Genomic DNA, 26,167 nt, shown 5'->3' on the forward strand with positions numbered 1-26,167 from the left:
TTCAAAATTTTTTTCGAAAAATTTATAAAAATTATTTAAAAATAGAAATTTTAAAATTAAAACACAAAAAATGGGTAAATTTTATTTGGAATGAACCTAAATTTCGAAATGTGAGAGAAAAAATCAAAAAAGTTTAATAAAAAAAGAGATATTAATAAATTTTTGCCAAATTCAATTAACATTGAGGAGCTAAAATTTTGAGAACTAATATTTTAAAAACTAGTCGTACGATTTTTACAAAACTTGGTATTCTGGCATAATTTGAGTCGTAGAATCGAAATATGGAAAAAAATTGGTATGTTATTTCAGAAAAAGTCCGATTTTGTGTCAAAATACCTATGTTAGAATAGTGCTATATATAAATCTAATATATATCCTAAGTCGCGCTTTCGAGACATGAAAAACGCAGTTTGAATTTTGTCAGTCGGCTCATTAGAACGGGAGATATAGCACTGTCCCTTTTTTTTTTTTTTTTTTTTTTTTTTTGAGCAGTGTACATACGATTTCTTCGCAAAAGTTAACCTTCAAAGACACGTGTCCTTCCCACAAATCACCAACTTTGTCACGGATCACGTTTTCTGTTTATTTCCATAGCTTTGGCATTTCCTAAACTGCAACCTGCGTCTACTGAGCAGAAGGCTTCCCAGACCACTACGTCTCACAGTGCCAACGCCACTCACAGTGCTTCAGCGATGTGGCCACTCACAGACGCTTTATGACACAAAATCATGTGACTGTGCATAAGATATGTCAACTTATTATCAAGATTATGGCCTGGGACAGGACATCTCCCAGGTCATATAAGTTTTTCTCTCGCTGAGCTGTCTCTTTTTCTTTCCACTACTTATTTATTTTTTATGTAATGTTTATTTAGGTACTTTATATTGCACTATTTATTTAGTGTATTACTTTTATGCTTTATGTTCTCTGTTATATTTACTTGCATTGCAATGTGTTTCTTGCACCCTTTGTTCCCAAATCTGTAGCCATTGTACAGCCACCTAGGCCCTGTAAGGCCATGTTTCTCACCCAACTCCTTAAATTCTTTGATAAGCGTTGGATAGTGGAGGACGAGGGGCATGACCCTGCTTACCTCTGGTAGACGCCAGGGTGCCCCTGGTCTCCGTCACTTTGTTGTTATGGACAACTTTGGATTAATTGCGCCTTCAGGAAAGAACCCCGCTCTGCAGCTTCAGCTCTTGTTTTTTAAGAAATATCCCATTATTGCAGTAGGAACTGACTCTCTAAAATTTATTTTTTAGAACTTCTAGCGAGAATTCACTATATAATTTTAGACATCTCTGACATTTAAAATAAACATTTTAACAGAAGAAACGTTATGAAGGACAAAAGAAGAATTTGGTATTTAATCTTTCATTATGGTAGGAGTAAAGTTTATATTTTTTCTTCAAAGAGATTTTCCTGCATTTTTCGAAAGATTCTTTTTATCGGTTGAAATATCCTTTTATGACAACTAAAGCTTATACTAACGGAAATTTTTAAAAAAAGGAGTGCTTGTTGTTCTTTTATTCGAGTGACAAGGATACTATATAACTGCATTACTTTAAAATTTACTACAGTATAAAGGATCAAAATATTACTGCTTTGTCAGGAACAATGTTAAAAAATACTTCAAATATAACGCCAGTTCTCGTTGCTAACGCTTGCGAACTACCCTAAATATTCATCACGCATTTTTAAGGTTTGATTTCGATGTCTACGGAGTGGCGGCATATAATAGAAAACAAATTGAATCTTTTTTTATACCTTCCTATATAAACTTTAAAAACTTTTAATCAAATTATTGTCTTCTAGATCGTTTATAGGTAGTGCACACGATGTAAGAAGCATGAAGTATGATTAACACTTTAAAGCATTCTCATTCAAAATCGAAAATATTGTGCTCTCTATTAAAGAACTGACGTAATTTTATTTTCATTCCGAAATGTTTTCCTTTTCCAAAACTGAGAGATTCTAAAAAATATTGCAGTTGATTTTTGTTAACACCAGATATCATAAGTAATTTCTGTATCTGCCCCAATCTCATATCAACTGACGCCAGTGTCTTCCAAGTAAACAAGCATGCATTTAAAACAAAAAATACAAGTTGTATCTGTTAAATCAGGTAATTTTTAAAACCTAGCCACTGTTCAAACCCAAGCAGCGCAAAATAGAATTCAGCTACTAAGGGAAATTTCTGTGTATGAAAGTCCACCAGCGGCCCAATACTAAGGTCGCTGAACATTGGTATTTTGACTTGGGTTCGATTTTAGTCGAAAGGGCTGCCTGCATGGCGTTTTTGCATGTATAATACGGATACCAGATAGGTTTCCTCAAACAATATTCCACGAAGGCATCCCCCCTTTAGCATTGCTCCCGCGTGTTTTGTCATAATCATATAAACGAGATTTTATCCACCAATAAACATATTCGTGACCTGCAGCTTTATCACTGATCCGCACATTCATGATGGCCCAAGAATAAAGTCAGCCAACGCTGGCAGCTGTGGAACATCAGTGACAAGGGTATCCGAAGCCAGGTTTAATATACAGAGTACCTTAAAATATTGTCGCCAAATTCAAGCAGTACATGCTGTGGTCGAAATTAAACAATGGATATTGTATGAACATACAAGAAATACATCATTTCACGAGTTACGAGATGTTGAGTATGAAAGACAAGGCGGTGCGATGGCTAGCTATCTGCTTCGGCAAAGTTTGTTGATTCGTTCAACAACGTTCTAAATAGGCCGCTGGAATTCACGAAGTTACGTTTATTACGGGACAGTAATTAACAAGATAATGTGGAGGCAAACTGCTTTCGCATCCAGCTGTTGCTACCAGCATCAACGTCCTGTAACTTTTAAATCACCATTTTCCCTTTATATATTCGTTGATATTGTTTGCTTATCTTCGGCAACATAATGCAGTCCAGGTGTTGAGATACAATGTTTTGGGACAGCCTAATATGATAATAAGCCAAAGCAAAAAACATTAAAACAGGAGAAATTACATTCTTGAATGCTGCTATGCAACTAACTTCCAACTACCTTAAAAAAGATCTGCCCCTTTTGCTACCTACTTATAAACTCTTGATTATCCAATGCCAATGAGCATACAGTATTTTGCAATTATTCATTTGTTTAACCTTTTTTGATAATTTCATCCAATACATGATTAGTTAAAGAACTCTGCCTAGATTTATTAGCACTACCTTTTCTATCTCGAAATCTTGTAGCTTATACCTTTAAGAGCTAATAGTACAACTTATTATAAAAATTTAAAAGGACTGGAGAACCAAACCGCTCGGCTGTATAAACCAATTTCGAATAACGAGTGCTGTTAATAATACTACCACTAGTACCAGGTACACAAACTATTGTTAATAAACTCATGATCAGCGTTTTAATCTGATGCTCTACGATAGTTCCTCGAACACAGACGAAAGCGTTGCAGTTTTAATAATCTCATATCTTACTACAACAAAATATTTAAATTTCATAGATTGTAGGTCGTTTGTAATATCAAGATTAATTAAGTCTTTAGTACTTTTTGCAGTTTTATTGTGAGTAACTTGAAGTAGTACTAGGGTCACCAGACTAAATATTATCGAGCCACTGCGGTCTGTCTTCGAAAAAAGTCAAAACCGTAACCGACAGAAGAACTGGAGAAATTTATGCATGAACTGGAGCAGAATTGGAACAGTTTATGCATGAAAGATAATGTTAGCATACATGGAACTAACTGTCATTTAAGAATAATATCAATCCATTTAAAAGAAGATTCAGTCTGAACTGCAGCTTATTTAGTTCAGCTTAATTGTTTTTTGAAACGAACACTACAAGGAAAGTTCGACATTCCGTAGATTTAGATTCTTTAAATTGTTATATAAATTTAGTTAAAAATTTGTTAAATTGTTTCCCATTTATCCGAATCAAAATAAAAGTGTTTCTGCTTTGTGTTCATAAAATACATTTAAATATAATAGAAAACATTATATTTGAAATATTAGAAAGTTAGTTTTAATTGTCAGCAACTGACGCATTGAAACTTATGTGCTCTATGTAAATGATCCCATGAATCTCTTTCCTTCCAGTGTTCATTCAAATTAAAAACTAGAAATTAGAATTATAAAATCCAAAATTAGGTTTAAATAACATCGACCTCAAACAACTGCCCCACAACTACAAGTGATTGACAATCATTGATATATTTAACTTTGTCGCTGAAAGAAAGATCCACATCCAATTAGTAACCTGCTGTCTTTATCCAGGTACCTCAAATCGAAACTAACTGGATTATGCTTTCCTCTATTATACCCACCTTCATGTTGTCTAATCTAGTTAGAGTTGTATTTTCTTTAGCTATGATGAATATGTGTTATTGTTCGGTCATTGGGGAACGTGAGGTGGCATAATATTGCTGCGTGCTTACGGGTTCGTAATGGATTGAATGCACAAGCCGATAAAAAGTTAATAAAATTTATTCTTATCTCAAGAAACAAAACAAAATGCTAAAATTTCCTAAGAGATATTCGTACAATATCACAATATCTCGCAGTAGTTATATTTTAAACTACCAAAACGTTTCAATAAGAACTCAATTCAAAACACAGAGAAAGCTGATCCGATCTCACTGCGAATTCGCTACAGTTAATAACAGCACTAAGTAAACTACTGAATTGAGATATTTTCCTCCAGCTTTTATAAGCTTTTTAATCATGCACGAGAACATTCTGGTATTTCCTCGATTTTTCTGGATAGCAAAAGAGTACAATTACGAGATATCTATTTATCTGCACAGCATTGCGCAGAGAAATGAACAATTTAATTAGAGTTATACTAAAATAGCAAACTAAATACAAAAACCATAACAATATCTTATACTTTCTGTATTTACAGCACTGGTGGTGTAGTAGTTGGGGTGAAAATTAAATTCTAAGAATAAATTATGTATTTTTAGAATTTCTGAATATTTTTATACACTTTTTGTTACATTTCTCTGTCATAGAAATTTTTTTTCGATACTACTTATCAGTTTCTTCATAATATTTTTGACTTTTCTCATTTGATTGAATAGATATACATGGTGACCTATTTATTAGACTTAATAATATCATGATCTTATTTTGTTGGTTTACAGATTTTTTATTCAGGGTAAAATACTATAGAGATTTTTACTGCATTTCTTTCTGAGAATCTGGCTGATATCTGTTATAAAAATGAGGAAGCAACAAAACTGCTCATTCGGTTGACTCATTCTGCAATCAGAAACTGTACGAAATTACAACTGTTAATGTTCAGTGATATTTACCATTCGGAATTGAGGGGGTTTCAAGTTGCGTGCTTAAAGGATGTAGAGACATAAGTATTTTTGGAAGCAGTCAAGATGAAAAATAAACAACCGCCTTCGTCGGGAATCGAACCACGGACACTGGAATACCGGCCCAGCGTGCAGAACCACTAGACCATGAAGATACGCTAAGAAAGCGGGAGAATAACCTTATATACTCTCCTTTTTAAAGGTCGACTAGGGTTTTAGGGGACCTAGTCGCCAAATACTAGGTGTGGAGAATCCTCATCCAACACCCTTTTAGTTCGGGCGCCATTGTAGAGACATTAGGTATTTTGGAAGCAGGCATGATGAAAAATGAGCAACCTTCTTCGCCGGGAATCGAACCACGGACCTCTGGAATACCGGCCCAGCGTCGAGAACTACTACACCTCGAAGGCACGCTAGGAAAGCGGGAGAATAACCTTATAAGCATACAGTGCACGGAATAAACTGCAGCACATTTTTCAGATGAGTACTGATCAAAATCAGTTAGCAGCTTTTTAAAAACGGACACATAGAAACGTACATTTTATGCATAGTTTTTTATTTTTTTTTTAAAAAGGAACGTGCTATTTTTATGAATTATTTTATATTCTATAATATTTTAATAGAATTTAATATACAAGGAGAAAATTTTAAAAATAAAGGAGAGAAATTTTTAATTCATATTAAACTAAGATATTAGTACTGAATTGAATTGAGTACACTGTAGGGGTATTATTTGAAAGTAACCAACCAGTTATTTATAATTTCAGCCTTTATTGTAATTTCTGCTTTTCTTTTTTTTCGGGGGGGGGAGTGTTAACACTCTTAGCACAAGAAGTGCGTTTATTTTAAAATAAGAAGGTTATTTTAAAACCTTTCCTAGACTTTTTAGTTAATTTCAGACACAATGATAATTCGCTTTACGTCTGTTAAAAATGTGAAACTAGTTTATGTTACCAAAGCAAGTCAAAATCTATAATAATAAATGTAATTAAGTATATCACCAGTATCAATTTAAAGGCATAGATTTTTTCGTAAAGGACGTTTTAAGAGAAACTGGCTTGTTTGTATTCCCGTTACACGTGGGTCAAGCAAGAGATACAGGTTTTCTTTCCTGTACATTTATTATTAAATCATGAAGGAAAAAAAAATGTGACATTCATTACATTTTCTTCATGAGCATACTAAGTGAGAGAATTCTGTTACTCTTTCTAAGATTACTATAATAACAACTGTTTAAAGACAGGCAAAAAAGAGGAAAAAAAACTTAGTTTGATGTCGTTTTGAGTATATATGTCAATTTTTTTTTCTGCAGCTAAAGAACAGGAACTCATGTTTGACTGCTCTTAAAATCGATAGTTTTATTCAAAATTTAATCTAATCTAAGATTGCTTTTTTGACCAAATTGTAAATTTTACATTTGCGTCTTTCTTTTCCTATTTGATATAATATCAGATATTTTAAAAATAATTGTCCAAATTATACTCACATTTATACACACACATTAAATTTAAAAAAATACAAGATCGTTAACATAAGTTTGATAAAGTAACTTTGCTCACGGTATCTAAAGAGAATTACTTAATCTTTCAAAAGACGAGCACAGAAGGAAGATCTTTCTTATGCAAAATTACTTTGACGTTTATACGATTATAAATTACCTAAAATGATGAATTAGCTTTGCTTTTTACAAATAACCAATGCATTCTGGTTTATTTTTAAAGTTAGGGTATTCAGCAATATTTACATTGCCATTTGTGAGTACTGTTTTAAAATCATTCGTATCTGATTTATTATTCCTATCATCATTTACGTAAGCGGCCTCAAAATGAATTTTTTCAAACTGAAATTCGTGTAGTTTTTCATTATTTAATAAATTATAATATTATAAAATAAATATTAAAACTTCATATAATATTATAAAAATTAATTAATTTATAAAAAAATTATTTATATTTAATTTTTTATAATTATTATTATCAATTAATTATAATATTTAATTTTTTATAATATTATTGCGCTGCTTGGGTTTTTATATTAAAATTTCCATTATTTTTTTTTTCTTGGAACAGTATTGGTTTTTTAACAATTTCTTTTGCGGCAATCCAAGCAAGCGATTTTTCATATCATCTTCATAATAACTGCATAGAACATATTCGCTGCAAATTATTGCATTTTTCATATCAATAGAATCCTGTCTTCAACACAAGCATCCATTTTTTTCACCAAAAGCAAACTGTCCTTTTTTAATATATGAAATACACTTATCCCTATCTTCCTCATTTCGACGAACTTTATGGCACATTGCTAAAACGCAAGAAGACATATATTACATAAACGATATTTTAGAACAGTGGTCCCAAACTTACATTTGTACACGGCCAATGCACAATTTGTTTGTAGCTGATGAAAAAAAAAATATTAATTAAATTAAAAACATTTTGCTATATATTTATAAAAACATACGAATAAGAATAAGCAAAGAAAAATATCAATTGTATACTTATATTTTGCCTGAAATCTAAAAGTTGGTATCTGTTGGTCACAATACTGAACCACTAAGGAAACTTACTTTTCATTTAAACCAAAAGGAAATATGTGAAAGTATTTCAAGACTTTTCGATGTTCATGAAGTTTGTAATCTTAAAGAGAAATTACTGAAAAGTATCATGACAAATTGTAGATATTCATCGGCAGCCTGGTTCTTTTCGTAGACTTCCGTAGACGTTTTCGTAGAATTTTCAAGTACGAAAGTGTGTGTGTGTGTGTGTGATTATGGCAAAGCCTCGAGGGCTATCTGCCTAAGGGGAGGGATGCCTTCGTGGAGGACTTTCTACGGGAAACTGGCTCGTATACACGTTACACATGGGGAAAACCACGAAAACGCCCATGCAGCCATGCCCGTTCGCGGGAGTCGAACCTCGGACCGAACTACCAGTGTTCAGCGACTTTACCGCTCGGCCGCTGGTGGGCCCTCAAGTACGAAAGAAAACTATTCTAAAAAATTTACTCATTTACAAAGCGAATATTCTTATTGCAAAAATTCGTAACGTAAAGATATTTATCTTTTGACAAGTACTAATACAATTTCATCAAATTTGTATCTTAGAATCTTTGAACAAGATTTATATCACAGTGTAAGTTGATTAGCTTTATTTCTAGATTTTCCGAAGAGTTACGTTTATTTTTCGTAATGAATATAACGTAAAACTGGACTCCAAACCATTAAAAAGCTTAAACTTTTTCTTCAAATTCTTGTCATAATAAGGCTAATTAATTGACAGAAAATATTTTCGCAGGAAGCATAAAATTACTTCGAAGACCGCATTCGACTTTGACACTGCTTTACTAGAAAAAAAAAATGTGACTAAAATTAATTTAGGGTGCACATATTGCTAGTTTAAACTGGCGAAGTTAGAGTAGATGCAACATTTTAGTGACGTAAAACTACTTTCTGTTACCCCCCTACGAAGATCCATGGAGGTAAGAAAGGACTTCCTACCTACATACAAAGATCGCGTCGGCGACACGTCGCTCAAAGTAATGCCCTAACCCTTCCTTTATAACTCTGAAAAAAGATATCTGTGCATTATGGATTTAAATCTTTTGAATCTGACTGAAGCTACCAGTATTTATTCACTGGGAAGATATGCAGTAGGCCACTGATGGGCGTAAAAGAACAGTTTTTCTTAAATTTTTAACTGTAACTCACGCTTAAGCTTCTCTCCAGCGAGCAGTAGGCTGATCAGAGGACAAGAGGATGACATTAGTAGTAATTCTGCTTGGGTTCGGAACAGAGCGAACAGCTGTCTGCATGGGAGTTCTCATCTGTTTTTCTTGTGCAACGCGAATACAAGCTAATCTTCCTTAAAATATTCTCTGCTAAGGCATTTCTTCCCTGTACCACACAGCCCTCACGTATTTTGCTATAAGAAAAATAAAATAATATAAGTGAGCAGAAATAGAATTTGTAAGGTCTGTCTGAAGTAAACATTCGTAAAGAATGTTGCTATTAAATTTTAAAGGCATAAGAGATCTGTTTTACTTGTTGTATCTATGTAAAGCCCCAGTGACATATACACAGATGTCATTGCTTTACGTATAGTGTTTCATCTTTTAAATAATTTAAGCTCTGTGCCCTTCTAGTATTTTTTAAGTTATTACTATACTCATCTAAAACGTGCAGATCTATGCCGCAGAGGTTTTAATAATCAGGTTTTAAACTTTATGCTTTTTTTTCTGACTTTTATCGTTCTGACTTGCTATTTAATCTTAAATTGAATATTGGTTTAATGGGAGGCTCAGTGCATTTCAAAACTACTGAAACGTGTTTCTTTTCTTAAAGAGCAAACATTATAAAAATGAGAAGCTTGTTTCCTCTTTGGAAAAGACAGATCTGAGTCAGTCGTATTCGAAATGCTTAAGAGTTTCTGTAAAATTAACTTCAGTCTATCCTTGAATTTGAGTGAAATTTAGATTTAAAACTGATGTGCTTCTTGTCCTGATATCACAAATGACGACTATTCTGTATATCAGTATCGATACATTCGGATTTTGCGTTTTGATTTTGTTTAGGTGTTTAAAGATCATAAAAATATGCATAAAAATGTAAGGCAAAGTTATTTTTAAACGCATAGTAATGAAAAATAAGAACTGCTCTAAAATTACTTTGCGGCTGCAAAATTTGAAATTGCAATAAGAAAATCAAAGTTTATAGTGAATCCATTTTACAGAAAATTGGAGTAATGGTTTTATTATTTAGAAGTTAATCAGTGAAACATTTTTATGTACATGAAAGGAAATGTGTTGTATTTCATGTGTATGAATAATCAAACGAGTAATGCTTTGACAGAAGCGTTTTCTACGGAAACTGTTGATCTTAATATATATTTTGTATAATTCTTTGACTAATAATTTGTTCCTTATCTAGTTATCGATGTTTATTGCTTTAGTTCCGATATCTGCTGTTTCCTGCTAAAGCTGAATTACAGTTTGGTCGTTTAAGTTTATGTGTAGAGTATAGTATCGTTAAGCAGAGATTATGTCCATGTCTAAGGATTTATTTTTCTTAGGGTAAAAACGATGTCTCAGTTACTTCGCTAAAAACTCAGTTTTTTGTTTTTGGTATTGTTTTTGCTGTAATAAAACTTTATCTTCCTTAGGTTGTGACTTTCCTTAACGATCTGTACACAGTGTTTGATGATATCATCAGCCATTATGATGTCTACAAAGTGGAAACAATTGGCGACGCTTACATGGTAGTGAGTGGATTACCTATCAGGAATGGAGATAACCATGCTGGAGAAATCGCCTTCATGGCACTAGAACTCTTAGATTCTATTCGAACATTCAAGATTCAACATAAACCAAATCAGACACTGAAGCTTAGAATAGGCATGCACACAGGTAATTAGTAATTGATAGTTATTATTATCAGAAGTTAAAAAGTAGTTCTATTATTAAATACAGTTTTATATGAACTTAATTTGCTACAAGTTTCTGTAATCTTATAGCTTTTATAGTTTTCTTTACTGTAGATGAAGGAAACTTTGCATTAGTAAACTGAATGTATTTAGAAGTGATTTTTCATAAATATTAAGAATTCTGCTCACATGTTAGTTAGCAAACATTTATTAATTTAAAATAGCTTATCTTAATTCTGGATAAACATTTTCATGAACTGAATTTTATAAAATACAGCGCTCAAAATAAATCGCAATTTAAAAATGTAAGGTGTTTAATTATGATAATATTTGAATAAGTACAATTAAGAAAACATTTATATACAACTGTTGCCATATAGAGCAGTAACAATATAAAAACATAATAAACACAAACACTACTATAAGAAAAATGAAAATTTGCATTCCGAGAATACTGAATATTGTCATGTAACATTTTTCTCAATTTTAAATTCTTTATTTTGATAACTAGGTAAAAAGGTGACAAAATGACCTTCACAGTGTTAAATTCCAACTACAAGTGCGACAGGTAGCTTAAATTAAACTTGCTTTGTGCCCCCAACTAGTATTATACGAACGATCTGGGCGGCGTGTTCGATGCTTAAACATGTCACCTTTCTATAAGACGATCAGCGCTTTTAGTGAGTGTGAATATAACTACGTATTTTGGTTGCCAATATAACACTTCATAAAGTTTAACAAATGAGATAAATATCCTTAATTGGTTTGAGTTGGTTTAAAGGGATTCCAATGTTTTAAAACTTTTGTTTTTCCCGTTAGACTCATAAAATGTTAACGGGAACGTGAATCTCTGTCCCTCATAAAAATAAGTTAAATATGCATTACACAATACAGTTTATGATATCAAAGTGTTGTAATGTATTTTATGTTAATTAATCTGTTGTTATTTTTAAAACAACTAGTATAAATTCTCCTTTCCATATGCTCATCAGAACGCAGCTCAGATTTGTGTGATTTTATATTGACGGTTTTGGATGTTTAGATTTATGCTTCTGACAACTGCGTCTTTTCTGGCCAGCACTGCTTTTAAAGTTATATATCGGTCTTAACTTTTCGCTAGCCGATGTTTTAAAATATGCGCTGGTAAAATTCTGAGGCAGTTCAATTTATATGTTTTATGTGTAGTCTTAGATTACGTTATCCGCGTTCGCATGTAACTTTTTTTTTTTTTTTGTGTTAAAAAAAAGAGAAGCCCAAAACACTTTAAATACCCAAAAGTGGTGGAGCGCGAGCTGTGCCTATTCTATTAAATTTAGGACTAAATATAAAAAAAAGGTTATTTTAACATTCTATAGTATTTTATGAGTTTTTAAAATCGTAGCGATAACTCGCTATTAGTCTTAAAAGGTCTGCATGATGAACAGTTACAACAGACCCACTACAAAGTTGTATGTGTTCTGTAATGTATTTTTAATATATTGCATATATTTCAAATTAGCGTATTACAGTGCGTATTGTCCTGCACTGTTATAACTGAATTAATGCACTTACAATGTATGACCAAGTATTTACTGCCCTTGTATACTGCCTTTATCTGGCATACGTATTCTTATGGATATTTAAGCGATAGATATCTCTTGCACTTGCCTCCGTATGTAAGTGTGTTATGCTATTTTATGTAACACGCGTTAATGTAGCAATTTACTGTCCTCGTTTCAAGCATTATGTAACTTTCAATGCTATACGCACACTTATAACTTCCTATATTTTACATTATGTCACTAGCTGTAAATATATTATTTTCAACAGATGTCGTCTGATAGTGGTTTGGCAAAAGGTTTTATTTTCATTAAGTGGGTCAGTTCTTTAGTTGATTTAAAACCCCAAAACTCTTCGTCTCACGCCATAGTCTGAGATGGACAAGCACTGGCATTTTAAAGACTGTTGCTGTACTTAGATATTAATTAATATGATATTTTATATGTCTTTCATTGTTTGAAATTTGAGCTATAGTACTTTAACTCCAGTTGTTCTAACCTGTGTACATTAATTCTAACGCTCACGTGTCTAATCATTTTCTTTCTTTTTATTCCTTTAAACCTAACGATGGTACTATGGCCCTTTCAGAATGATTTCATTTATCACTGTACTTTTGGGTAATTTGATTTTCTACCTTTTAGTGCTTCATGTCTCACAGTATCTTTGATAAAAAAATCACTTCCATTCTTTGTTATGTTTGTAATTAGTTTGGAAAAAATATTATATCTTATTTTCTAAATTGGCATTTAGATTTCCTTTCAGTTAATTATTTTAGATGCTGAGTTCTTCGATCTAAAGTATAAATAATTCTTCGAAAAATCATTTTATTCGAAATTCGTAGATGTATTACAAATGCAATTTTTATAAAGCCCACGTGTTTAAGGTAGCTCATTAAAGCAGAGACTAAGAAAATGCTTCAGTTTAAAGTGCTTGGATTAAAATTAAATTCATTAGGGAATTAAGTTTATTTTATTCGTTAGATTAAAAAAATATCTCGATAAAGCGTAATATCGTTGGATTTTTTTAAACCAAAAATATTTTTTTTAAAATTATATTATAAATCCAGCTAAATTAATGTCATGATATTCATTTAAAACAACTAGATCATTAATTTTTCATGCGTCAAAATAAAATATCGTTTCCTGCAATACGAAATATTTGTCTTCATGGCATATAATATGTATTAAAAGACTCAGCAAAATAATTAGACCTTTTATGATCATAATTAACTCTTAAATGTTTGACTGTACAGTAAACCCTTGCTCAAGGCGGACATGCGGAACGCAATTTTGCATACACGTATTATTTTAATTGTCTCCATGTAATCTGTCCAACTGAAGAATTTGAATTATAGGCGGAACGCTGAAGAGCGTCTGTCACGTTGCAACAGCTCTTTTTAAAGACTGCTTAGAAAATTCAATCATTACAGAAACTTAGAACAGCAAAACCTGAGATTTTAAATTCTCTTAATTCTCGATAAGGCGCCAGGACACGGTACATTTCACACAACATTGCACCCTAAAGTAGAGCTTTTATTCCTTTCACCGAATACCACTTCCTTAATCCAACTAATGGATCAAGGTATCATAAAAACATTCAAATCCTATAATGTCAGGTATTTTCACATCTATGCGAAAACAGCACTAATCGAAGAAAAGCATGCATATTAAGGCAAGTTGCAAGCCATCCAACATAAGACACTGCACAGAAATAATTAAATCGCATGGGAACGAATAAATTCATCTAAAATGAATGCCTACTGGCATCAGCGCTGGCCAGAAGTTGCCAGCAATTTTAAAGGATTTACATTGATTGAAATGCATTTGAGCAAATCTTACAATCTACAAAAGTAAGAGGCAGCGAAGGATTTTCAAATATGGAAGGAGGAGAAATCAAGGAATTATTCAAGAATGACGCTCGCGAAATAGCAAATGGATGATCTTATAACACTAGCAGACGGTGAAAGCAGCAATAATGAGGAAGATAAAGAGCATTTAATGTGCAAAATGTTAAACGAATTTTTAATAAAGGCTCAGAAACAGCCTGATTTTGAAATAAAAATTGTCCCAAATGAAGAACAAAGACGACAGTTTATCATAGGTAAATAACTTATCGCGCAACGTTGAATGAGTTGTTTCAGACATTCTCTCAAGTAAAAATCACCAGCTATTTAAAAAATTATTCTATCATGTATTACTTATTAAGAATAAATAAAAGTCGTTTCACTTAACCATTTGTTTCATTTTCTTCTTTTAATTGCAATAATATTTAGGCTTGTGTAAATTATACATACTTTCTAAATTTGAATTATATCTAATCCGTTAATTCCATTGAAACTTAATTTTCCGGAACGCAGTTTTGCCGTACGCGCAGTGTGTTAATATAACCCCCGCGTACGGCAAGGATTTAGTGTAATTTTTCTAAATAAAATTTATATCAATATGTTTCTAAGTAAATTTATAATGCATTCAAAATTTTATTCAATGCTATGATATTACTATGTTTTTTGAACAAAATTTTAACATTCAAAATATTCTTAATATCAATCAAAATCTCGTTGAAACTAATTTGATTTGTGAATAATAATGAATGACGCATTCGTGTTGCATTATTGTTATCATATTAACTAAATAACATCACTGCAGCATAGTACCTCAGTCTGAAGTTTAGATTTTGAATATGAACTAAAACTACTTATCTCTTAAATCTGTTATTGAGCCTCTGCAATTGCGGAGTACCTACTGGTACACTATGTCCCCTTCTTCAGAGATTACAACTGCACTGAAATAATTATTGGCTTTGAAAATTTAGTTTTCCCATCCGATTAACAAACAACCATCCAGGTCATTAGCTCATTTGAGTTTCGTAGTTCAGCTGATATTCTGCAGTGTCGTGAATACCTGAGTGTTGCATTTTGAATGGATCCGGGCAAATAAGTTTCTTATGCGAAAGGTTCGTAATTGCTACAGCCAACACATTGAGAGATATCGTATCTTTTAATTAGCATGTATATCAAAGAGATTTTTGACCGAAAAATGAAGCACAATTGTCGAACAGAATCAAGACAAAACGATAGAAAGATGCGAGTATCTTTTGGATATTCCCGATAAGCCACAACAGGAACGTTCCCGAATACTGATAGCTCATGATTATCTGGGAGAGCTCATCCATCGTACTGCTGTTCAAGTTTATTCACATTCTGTTCTTTGTAATATAATTGAATTTATGTACTGAGTCCGCCTGCATCATTGGGGCTCTTAATAGTGACGACGAGACAGCCAGCTAGAAAATTTTGGAGTTAATGTCTTGAATGACTTAAAACTGTATTGTAATTTTTAATATCCTTGTTTCTTTATATTTCTATTTCGCAATTTTCCTTGCTATTGAAAATACTGTTATGTGATTAATACTATTAGTATTCTGAAAACTTAAACAACAAATTTGCAATGCAAATTCTAGGAACTAAGTAAGCAACACGTATTTTAATAGGTTATCGCAAAGTGATAACAAAATTATTTAAAAACTTTTTAGGTCCTGTATGTGCAGGTGTTGTTGGTCTGACGATGCCCCGGTACTGTCTTTTTGGAGATACTGTCAACACGGCATCTAGAATGGAATCCAACGGAGAAGGTTAGTTAAAATAAAACTTACATTGAACTTTTGTAGAAAGTTAATGTAAATAATATTCATTCTAATCTGTGTTGTTTATGTTTCAGCGCTGAAGATACATATTAGTCCTCAATGTAAAGCTTCCTTAGATAAATTAGGAGGTTATTATACAAGTGAAAGAGGATTAGTTAAAATGAAAGTAGGTGGATTTTCATAAATAGTTTTATTTAGTACTAATATCTTCTCGTTACCTAAAAGGTTCTCATCCTCTGATCATTGCAATCAAAAAGATTGTAAAATGATAAACCTATTCAATATACACTCTTTAATTCCAATAATGGATCCAATCGTGCAAATGGTGTCTTAAAATTATGATTTCTGTTTTAGCTATCTCGGATTACACGGAACTATCACCTCTAGCGAACTGAAACATAGGTCGCCATGCCCCTCTTTAAGGCTTTGTGGTTTGGCTGCGGTATTGCGTTGTATGCTAATGTTGCCTATTTGCATTTGGCGATGCAACCTCTACCTCATATGTAAACTATATGTTTCAATTTCCCTTTTTACATTTGTACCTTTTCTTTTAGCGTTTGTTGCTTATTTTTCCAGCACGAGTGTATTTATATCATTCACAGAAATATAGTCAATGACTGGATGGTGTAGATTTTCACGCAAAATTAATACTTCTAAATTCTCTATAAAGGCAAGAACAATGATCTTACCTTTTCGATATTCCGGATGGCCGAGAATCTGTCCATTCTGATATCTGAAATATCTAAATTCAAAATAATGACACTTGGACTTCTGTGAAATATAGACAGATTATATACATTTATATAAAATTATTAGATTACGTTTACATGAATATTACGCACTTTCCTTTATACAATCTTTCTAATTCTTGTTTTGATTCTAGTTCAATGCAAGTCAGACTTCTATTTATGTTTTTTGAATTGTTCTATGTTTAGATGTAACGGCGCTGATAGTCTAGAGTTTAGACGTAACATTTCCTTCCGCCATTGAGTTCCGACAGTGCGGAGGAACTCAATACACACAAGTCCAGTCGATGAGGGGGCCCAACAATTCGTCCAGCTCTGGTCATCACGCGTGGTCTTGAGGCAGATTCTGGAACACAAGCAGCCTGATCAGCCTGACTAGTCGTAGGGTTGTTTCTATCTCGAGGTGTTCTGCCGAGGAACAGAAGACCAGCAGACTCGGGAGTTGAGATCTCCAACGGGAAACGCCGGGGCACTGGACAAAGCAGAGTTCATTTCTTGTCTTGACCCTCATTAGTCTAACTTTTCCGTCCTTACTAAGGAAAAGCTCGATTATATTGGTTAAAAGCCATAATGGCAATTCTTGGTGGAACATCACAGGGGTCAGTGGTGAAGGATCTTTATTACCCTCTGATACATATGTAATAGGTCGTGAATTAATCACTTGTTCAGTCCTATAATATGGTATATAACGCTTCGTAATTTAAGGAAGTCGACCTAATACTCTTCTTAAATTTTCTTTCAACATTAGCGCAAGCTTCTTCCACCAACCTCACCACCAGGAGGCAGTCGGAGAGTTGGATTTCAATCGTATCCTTTGGATTGAAGCAGCTGAAAATATGGCATTCTACTTCACTTTCTTAAGAACACTGTTAGTCCCTACGAAATTAGTCCCGTTGTCGAAATATATCACATAAGGTCTACCTCTTCTAGCAATGAATCTACGTAAAGATTGGATGAAAGTTTCTGTAGATGGAGAAGTAACTAGCTTCAGGTGAATGGCTATACAAATGGCACACGTATACAAGACTATCCAAGCTTTAGATCAATCACGGAGATAGAGGGTACCCGCTAGATCTACACCGAACGACTTCAAGAACGGCCCCTTCTCTAATCCTGTCTACGAGTGGAAATCCTGACTCGACTTCTACACTTTGTGTAACAAATCTTTTACATTTTACACATTTCCTGATAATATTTCGAATACTTTTCCGAGATTTTAATATCCAAAATGTTTCTCTAAGTTTTCTTCTTAAAGTGCTGACACCATCATGCTGGAGTGTAAATGTTTCTCAAAAATTAGTCTCTGAACAAGAGGGTGTTTTGAAGGTAAAATGATAGGATATCGGTAATTTTCTTCATGCCTTCATGCCGTCGATGCGACACAGTGAAGACACTGTAGGACGTTCGTTTTGGATCTGAAAATTCCATTTCGGTCTACGATTTGTCTCAACGCACGAATAGTGGGGTCTTTTACGTCTGTAAATGATATTTTCTGTACCTATCTACAAAGTGTATTTTCATCTTTCTCAGGTTCATCAACTGAAATATCAGGGGTTAGGTTTTCCCTTTATTCTTTAAATTATAATAAAATCTGAAAATCCAAGCGATCTTTCTCACAGTTTTTCTATATAAAGAGAAGTATTTGTAGTACCAGTCCAAATTGTCTTCATGGTCCAGAAGAGTTAAAATCGTTTTCCTTTTTTCTGTGTTCATTAGTTCTTCATGGGGCTTTTCTTCGACATGGGCGCCACTCGTCAATCACTTCGACAACCCTCCCATCATGCCGATTTCTGTAATTGCTTAATAGTACATCCTTTCGATGGGAGATCCGCTAGATTAAACTTCCAGATACTTGTCTCCAGTTAGATATTGCGGTAAACGATCTTATTTCTTTTACACGATTGGGAACAAATGTACCCCACGCTTGATCCCTTATTATCCACTCCAAAGCTGTAGAATAATCACTCCAGAACACTGTTCTACAATTCTTAAGTTTCAAGTCTCATAGAGTTGATTTTGCGTGCCTGCCACCTACCAGGCACGAGAGAAGTTCAAGGCGTGGAATCGTAAGTTCTTTAATTGGGGTTACTGGACTTCTTGTGCTTACTAACTGAACCTTTACACATTCGGTGGTTTCAGCTCTTAAAAATGCACATGTGGCATAGGCTGTTTTAATAGCATCCGAAAAAACGTGGAGAACTACGGCATCTTCGTTTTCATAATCAATATTTAACCATCGAGGAATTTCAATCTGAGCTAGTAGAGGTAATTGGTTCAACCAAAGTCCCAAACTGCTCACTTAGAGGCAGAGGAAGATCTTCATCCCACTTTATCTTCTGGTTCCGAGGGTTTTTGCAAAATCAGTTTAGGAATTACAGTTATCGGTGCAGTAAAGCCAATGGGATCAAAACTTTTCTGAGTAGCTGATAAAAATTTTCTTTTGGTAATAGGTTCCCTTAAATTAAATGTTTCTTCGATCTTGCAACTAAAACTATCCTTTTCTAAGTCCTAAACTAATCCTAATACTGATACAACATTCGACGTATTCTATATCTCGTCGATCATACCGATGCGAAAATTTGATCGACAATATCTTAAATTCAAATGCCCTGAAACCAAAATCAATTTTTCTTCTTGAACGAAATTTTCGGCTTCATCTACACAATTTAAGCTAAATATCGAATTATCGTGGTCAAATGAATGCTTTAAATTATTAAAAGTTTCTACAAACTTTTCTGAGATTGTAGTCAAAAGATGGTTACGTGTTGCGGCTAGCAGAAATGGACTAGATGAGTCCAAGAAACAACTCGGTTATGTCGGTAAATTTTCAAGTTATGTTGATTATCGAACCACAGAAATCTTAAAAAATATATATCCTTTTCTGCCATTTTGATTTGACAAAAGGCCGTTTTGATCTCAGATGACACTCTTATGCGATATTTTCGAAAACAATTTAATATACGTGGAATAATTTCTATTAAAACTATTAAATAATTCTATCAAAATTTACTCAAACAATCATTGAGAAGTGAATTTTTAGAACTTGCAGATGCATTAAAAACAGGTCGTATTTTTGCAGTTTCACTAGATTCCTTTATTACAGGGTCTGTTTGTCAAGTAATGTAGTCCTTTCTCCTTTTCCTTAATTACTACCTGAATAATTTCATTCGCTTCCCAATGATCAAGTATTTCTTCGTAGTCTATGCTTTTGTATATGTTAATGAATTTACTTTCGGTTTTGAAGAGATGTCTTTCTGCCACACTCCGGTTACTGGATAAGACAGATTTATCTAAATTAAAGGGTAGGGTTACTTCATATCTCCCTCAGCCATCTCGTTTTACACTTTCTAAGAAATGTTAACACACTTTTCGTTTTGGTTTCCTCACTTGAAATCCCCAAGGTGTCTTAAACGCCAATGATTAGACAAATCTGTATCAGAAACATGTAAGGATAAAGAAACAGGGAAGTCGATGTATTCGCGTACTCTTTTATTTTGCTCATTAAAGTCCAGCCTAACTTGGCCTCAAAGGCTGTGCAATCCCTTCTTTCAGTGAACAACTGTGGTGCTGTGTCCGCTCCTGACAGCATATGAATCTCTTCAGGATTTTCTTGAAACAAACAGAGATTTCCATTCGCACGATTGTCGTTGATAAGGATTCTCCTAATTAAGACACAACAACACGCCGAACAAATACTAATTCAGTAGTCAAACAACAAAAATCAGCGTTATATTTTCAAAATTTTCACAGAAAAATTAATTAAACTGTGAACATTTTGAAAATATAACGCTGATTTTTGTTGTTTGACTTCTGAATTAGTAAGGATTCTCCTTTTCTTCAATATATTTTAATCAACTTTTCGTCTTTGATCTTTGGTAGTGACGAATAAATTCTTCTCTGGTGTAGTGTCGATTTTACACCTGTACTTTCCGTCTAAACTAGTTAAAGCTATTTGATAACGGTTATGATCTTCAGAAACTTCTACACCTCCAAATAACCCATGTTCAATTCGTTCAATCACTGTCTTCTCTAATCTTAACGTTTTAGCAGCATATTGACTTATGTACGTGTTCAAACTTCCGATATCTATTAGCAGTCTTAAATAATCCTTAAAGATTTTCCCAGCTACCTCTACGACCAAAGTTTATAAATAAACTGACATCTGAAGTGCTTAAATTAAAGTCTCTACTAAACTACTCGTTACGTTCACAAAACTGAATTTCGATCTTCAAAAATGCCAATAAATCAAACATTTCGTTTTAATTTTTTGAATGGGCTCTGCGAGAAAATTCTAATGATAAATCTTTAGGTATCAATTTTAACAACTCTGGATACAATAGGCAACTATAACTGTTAGAATTTTTTCCGCTATTTTCTAATCTTTGAATATGTGTTTCGCATCCTGAATAAAGTCTACGCATCGACACAGTGTCATATGATTTTTGTACTGGTCTTATGTTTAGAAGCCTTAATATGTGCACGTCTATAATAATATATTTATGGCCAAATCATTCTTATAGTATGTTCAAGGCAATTTCATAGTTTTCAGAGCTCAAGGCTAAACCACGTACAGCCACCTCATCTTCGTCTGTTTAAGTACGATTTTAAATAACTAAACTTCTCTACATTACTAAGACTCGTTTCTGTGAATAGCTACTTCAGTTTGAGAATAAAATTCGCGAAACCTTAATATATTACCATCCTACTCAGGTATTTGCAAGCGTGGAAGTTTTACTGTATTTTATAGCTCACTTTTGGTTTTACAGCATTCTTTTTTTGAATTTCGCCTTCTCTCGTAATAATGATATCTTTGTATTCTTGTTGTTTTTCAATTTCCTTTTATATTTAGTCAATTTTGCACAGTTTTAGAATTTCATCATCAAGATGTGTCAAATTTGTTTCCTTCTCTAAAAGTTTCGCCGAAAGTTCGTCAATTAAATCAACTGACCTTTCCTCTTTGTTTATTTCGCTTTCTAATAATTTCATAGTGTCAGTTACCGCTCGTCTGACAGGACTTCTACTCTTTTTCAAATTCATTTTAACTATTTGAATTATTCAGTTTTAGGTTTTATACAAAATGTACCTTTTTCACATCAATAAAAAATGCAGAAGTTGTAGGAAAGTTCTAATTTAATTTATTTTTCTCGCTGTAATCAACTTTTGTATTCTAAATCTTTTATTCTAAATTCTTATTCTTAACTCGACCGTCCCAAAGCCAAAAAATATATGTACATTCTCACGCAAAATTAATATTTCTAAATTATCTTACCTTTTCTATCTTCCAGTTGACCGAGGATACGTCCATTCTGATCGTGAAACATCTAAATTCAAAGATTCTCCAAAAATACTGACACTTCTGTGAAATATAAACATTATATTTATATACATTTATATACAATTATTAGATTACGTTTACATGAACATTACGTCATTGTAATTGTCTGAGCGATTACTACGCTGATATTTCTTGTAGTCATAGTAAAAAGTCGACTAATACTACTGTATCATCCTAATGATTACGTTAATAATTTAAATTGCTTTTATCTGCCTGTAAGTTTGTATGCTTAAATTATAGGTAATTTGAAATTTTTTTGGTTTGACTTTTATTTTCCAGTAAATTACAAGTTTATATGCTCTTTACAAGCGTACTAACTAAATTATTAAATAAATTATTAAACTTTAATTACAACAAACTTAATATTTTTAAATAAGTGCTCCTCTCTTCATTACTCTTTACTCTTTCCTTTATCTCGTTCTTCTTCATTTTCTTTTCGAACGTTTCTGCTTTTAATATTTATGTGTTAATGGAATGAGTTCTTTTTGAATAAGAGAGTGTTTCAAAAGCTAATAATCGAGACCGATTCATATGTGAAAGGATATGTTTATGTATCATTTGCCATTCTTTCCCTATCTTCTAAGATAATTGAACAGTTAAAATGTTTTCTTCGCCTGGAGGTTTTGATAGAACTATAAAAGAATGATCTCGTAGAATTTTTAAAAAACTGCATGTTTTGAAGTTTTGAAGGTTACGTGTTAATTTATTAAACATATCTTTCATATTAATACTGTAGTAGTAGGTATTTTATCATGTATCTAAAATATATTATTTTATGTTTTTTAAAACCAAAGATATCACTTCTATCAGCTGGAAATCTCTGTATTTCTATTTCGGACTCGAAAGTTTGTACATGTACCTGCATTTTAATGCTCTCCTTGATTAGCTACCATATTTAATGCGATAAGACATGTACGGCAGTTTAAAATTTAGGTTGATTGGCCTACGACCGTTGCAATTGTGTTTATTCTTGTGGATACTGGTATAATTTTAAAAAATAACCTATTAAAAGTGTATACTGGTTTGAAGTTTTTCATATTGTGAAATAAATACCCTAAATATACTTTATTGCTTTTCAGGGCAAAGGGGAAATCAGGACATTTTGGCTTATTGGCCACTCGAAAGGACCAAGAAAACGCTGTAGTACAGCTTCAGAGACTCTGCCTCCTCAACCTCTCTTCAATGTTCATCGCGAAGAAAACATGAAAAGAAGAAGTCCGAAGCTCAGTGACGCAGGGAGACGAGGTTCACTCGCAGGACGCCGCAACAGTTCATATGTCACTTGTGCTGACGATACTCCACCTTCACCTGGAGTACCAGTCTTCCTGAGATTATCTCAGGAAAATCCTCGTTCTCCAAAACGCCTGTGTCCAGGGCACGGTGATCCCAATAAATTGCTACGTGTGCAAGACCCCGACACAACAAGTTGGTTCGGAAGTGCTTCAGCTAGCAGTTGCGGAGAATTGTACTGCATGGATTCTGCGGGGCGTACAGATATCGATATTTCTTTCATCCCATCTAAGTTAAAAAAACCGAAGCTAGAAAGCATCGGTTCGGAGGACTGCGACCAGTGCGCTAATAGTTCCGAGCATTCTTGTCATTGCAGGTCTGACGCAGTCGAATCTAACAACAGGAATGGTTTGATCAATATTGATGAATCTTTGCGGCCACTACTGAGTACGAACAAAGATTTGAAAGTAGATCTAGTTTTGCCCAAAGATACAGAGAAGACGTCATCTTCTTTCCTGAAACCCCCAGTACTGAGACTTCCTTCGAAGAAATGGCGTTCTTGTGATGAGATCATTCTTCCCAAAGGATCTCGAAGTTCGCTAAAAGAATTCTTTACAGGACTTTTAGGGAACAAAACCAATGATTCCGACAGTAAACGAGCAAACAATATTTCCATGGCAAGAATGGCACAAGATACATATAAAGAGGAGAGTTTGGTGTAATCTGTTTTGATTACTTGTTATCTTTGTATGTCATAATTCTCAGATTTTTCCTTTTATGAGTAATTTAAGCGGGTGGGTGATTTAATGTCAGAAGAACATATATCTTGGTTGGGTGTTTGAGTGACATAGTTTTCTGTTGCTACATATGTAAGTGAGTTCGTGAGATCTCTCTACTATTTCTGGTAGATGACTAGAATTAAATGTATACCGTTTATTTCTTTTATCCCCACGTTTTTCATACAATTAAACGTCTCGCCCAACAAGCGTGTTCATTAAATTTATATCTATGTACTTCGATTTTCGTTTTTAATCTTAAAAAACGGAAATCGAGTATATCCTGTTTTACTTGTTGCTATAAAACAGTGAACAACAATTGGACATTGTGAAGATTTCAAAATAATATATTTTTATAAAGAATTTATTTGGAGATATGTTTCTTTGATATGTTTATGATGAAGCTATGTATTTTAAATAAAGATTACATTATGTTGGGTATATTCTATTTTAAATTATCATTACATTTTGGTTTAAAAATGCAGTGGAACAAAATTTTTACTTTTATGTCTTGGGATATCATGCTTTTAAATTCAAAATGAATGTTTCTATGCATTAGATTTCTAAAATATTTAAATTTTATACTTCCGCAAAATACTTTATGAATAAACCATTTTTAAATCCATTATTCTATACAAAGAAACTGTAAATATAACACACTTATTTTGACTAAAATAATATAATATGCATTCATGGAATATTTTTAACTGTTAAAATCAGCTCGAGGAGTCTAGCGAATTAGAAATTTCTATCGTATTTAATATTTTAATTTCTAAGTTAATACATTTAAGTAAGTTACGTTCAGGTGAATTCTTAATATTTTCTTTTTTGTTCTGCTTATCTGGCTAACTGACACGTTTATTAACATAATTGACATTCCAAATATATTTATGTGTGCATAATGTATGATAGTCATGAATTAATTAAAACTGCTTTTTTTACTTGATATTACATTAGTTCTATTTCTGAAAATTTTCATGGAATGACTTTTATACTTCATAATAAAATTCAGCTTTAAATATATGTTAAAAAGTAAGATATACTTTCCTAACCACTCAAAAATGGACATTAAAGGTAAAATAGTTTATTTTGAAACGTTTTGCTTACGTCTGAAGATTTCGACTAGAAAGTGAAGGTACAACTTATTTTCGCTATGTATTCAATGATAAAAATAATTTTGTCTAAAGATTCTAATGTATTATTTTATAAGTCTGAATTCACCTTATATGTATCTATAAGATAAGTTCAAAGTTATAAATACTTGCTTAGTTTTATTATGTAAATATAAATTAAATTTCTTTCCCAAATTATTTAGTTTTATTTAAATATTTTTAGGTAAAGGCAGCTATCTTTATTTCTTTTAATTTATATGTCAATGTGATATGAAATTTTACGTCGCATTTGTTTAAAAAAGTTAAGTTTATTATAAGATGTTACGAAGTTTTGCAGTGCAATAACAGTATTTTCGTAAATAAATAGAGAATGCATAAAAGTATACAATTTGGAATGCGAAATCAATGTTTTTTATGTTTTTAAGAAGAACAATTAGTATTGTTTCTGTCAGCATGTTTTTCAGAAGCAGTTGTCGAGCGCGAAAATGATTCGTTGTAACATCAGTGTTTTTGGTTGAAATGAAGTAATCCTGTGTACAATATGTTTGTCAAGCTAAGATGTACTTAAAATATTGTCACTTTGTAATGCACGTATATATTGTAAGATCAGTTGTCTGTATTAATGTAAAGATCCCGTTTAATATGTCAGTCGAGAAACAGATGGTTTCGCTATTATAAAGAAAGGAAAGTAATAAAGTTTATACTTGTTCATTTGCTTTTTTCCTTTGAGTCTTTTATTTATATTAAAATATGGAAAGTGAATAAGATTCACGTATGTGTTTCAAACTGCATTAAATTAGCTACACTAAATTAAGGCGACATATGACATAAAAATTTTCAAATATCCAAAATTTCAATTTTAGGCTAAAAAATAAAGTACCCTGAGACGATTCCAAAAATATATAATTTATCAATGTTTGTAAATTTTAAGACCGAAATCTTTCATTACAAAATGTAAACAAGCCCTAGCAAGCCCACCAGTTGAGAATGGGCAGATGTTTGGTGTGGCAACTATAAAGCCATATCAGCTGGTAAAATGTATGTTC

General features: G+C 32.8%; 1 protein-coding gene across 3 annotated transcripts in view; it reads left to right on the forward strand.

Annotated features, from left to right (window-relative positions):
* The window catches only part of LOC118201099 (receptor-type guanylate cyclase Gyc76C-like), a 1,003,202-nt gene extending 977,370 nt beyond the window's left edge, over positions 1–25,832 (forward strand). For all 3 annotated transcript variants that reach the window (XM_085815395.1, XM_085815398.1, XM_085815396.1), the window contains 4 exons: positions 10,481–10,724; positions 15,812–15,910; positions 15,997–16,088; positions 23,083–25,832. In XM_085815395.1, the coding sequence (XP_085671521.1) occupies positions 10,481–10,724; positions 15,812–15,910; positions 15,997–16,088; positions 23,083–23,955 (1,308 nt within the window). In that variant the 3' untranslated portion in view covers positions 23,956–25,832. The remainder of the gene's footprint in view (positions 1–10,480; positions 10,725–15,811; positions 15,911–15,996; positions 16,089–23,082) is intronic.
* The last annotated feature ends 335 nt before the right edge of the window (positions 25,833–26,167 follow it).

The sequence above is a fragment of the Stegodyphus dumicola genome, chromosome 4, assembly GCF_044657685.1.
Source record: "Stegodyphus dumicola isolate Sdum_Otavi_A_Nest chromosome 4, ASM4465768v1".
Classification (NCBI taxonomy): domain Eukaryota; kingdom Metazoa; phylum Arthropoda; class Arachnida; order Araneae; family Eresidae; genus Stegodyphus; species Stegodyphus dumicola.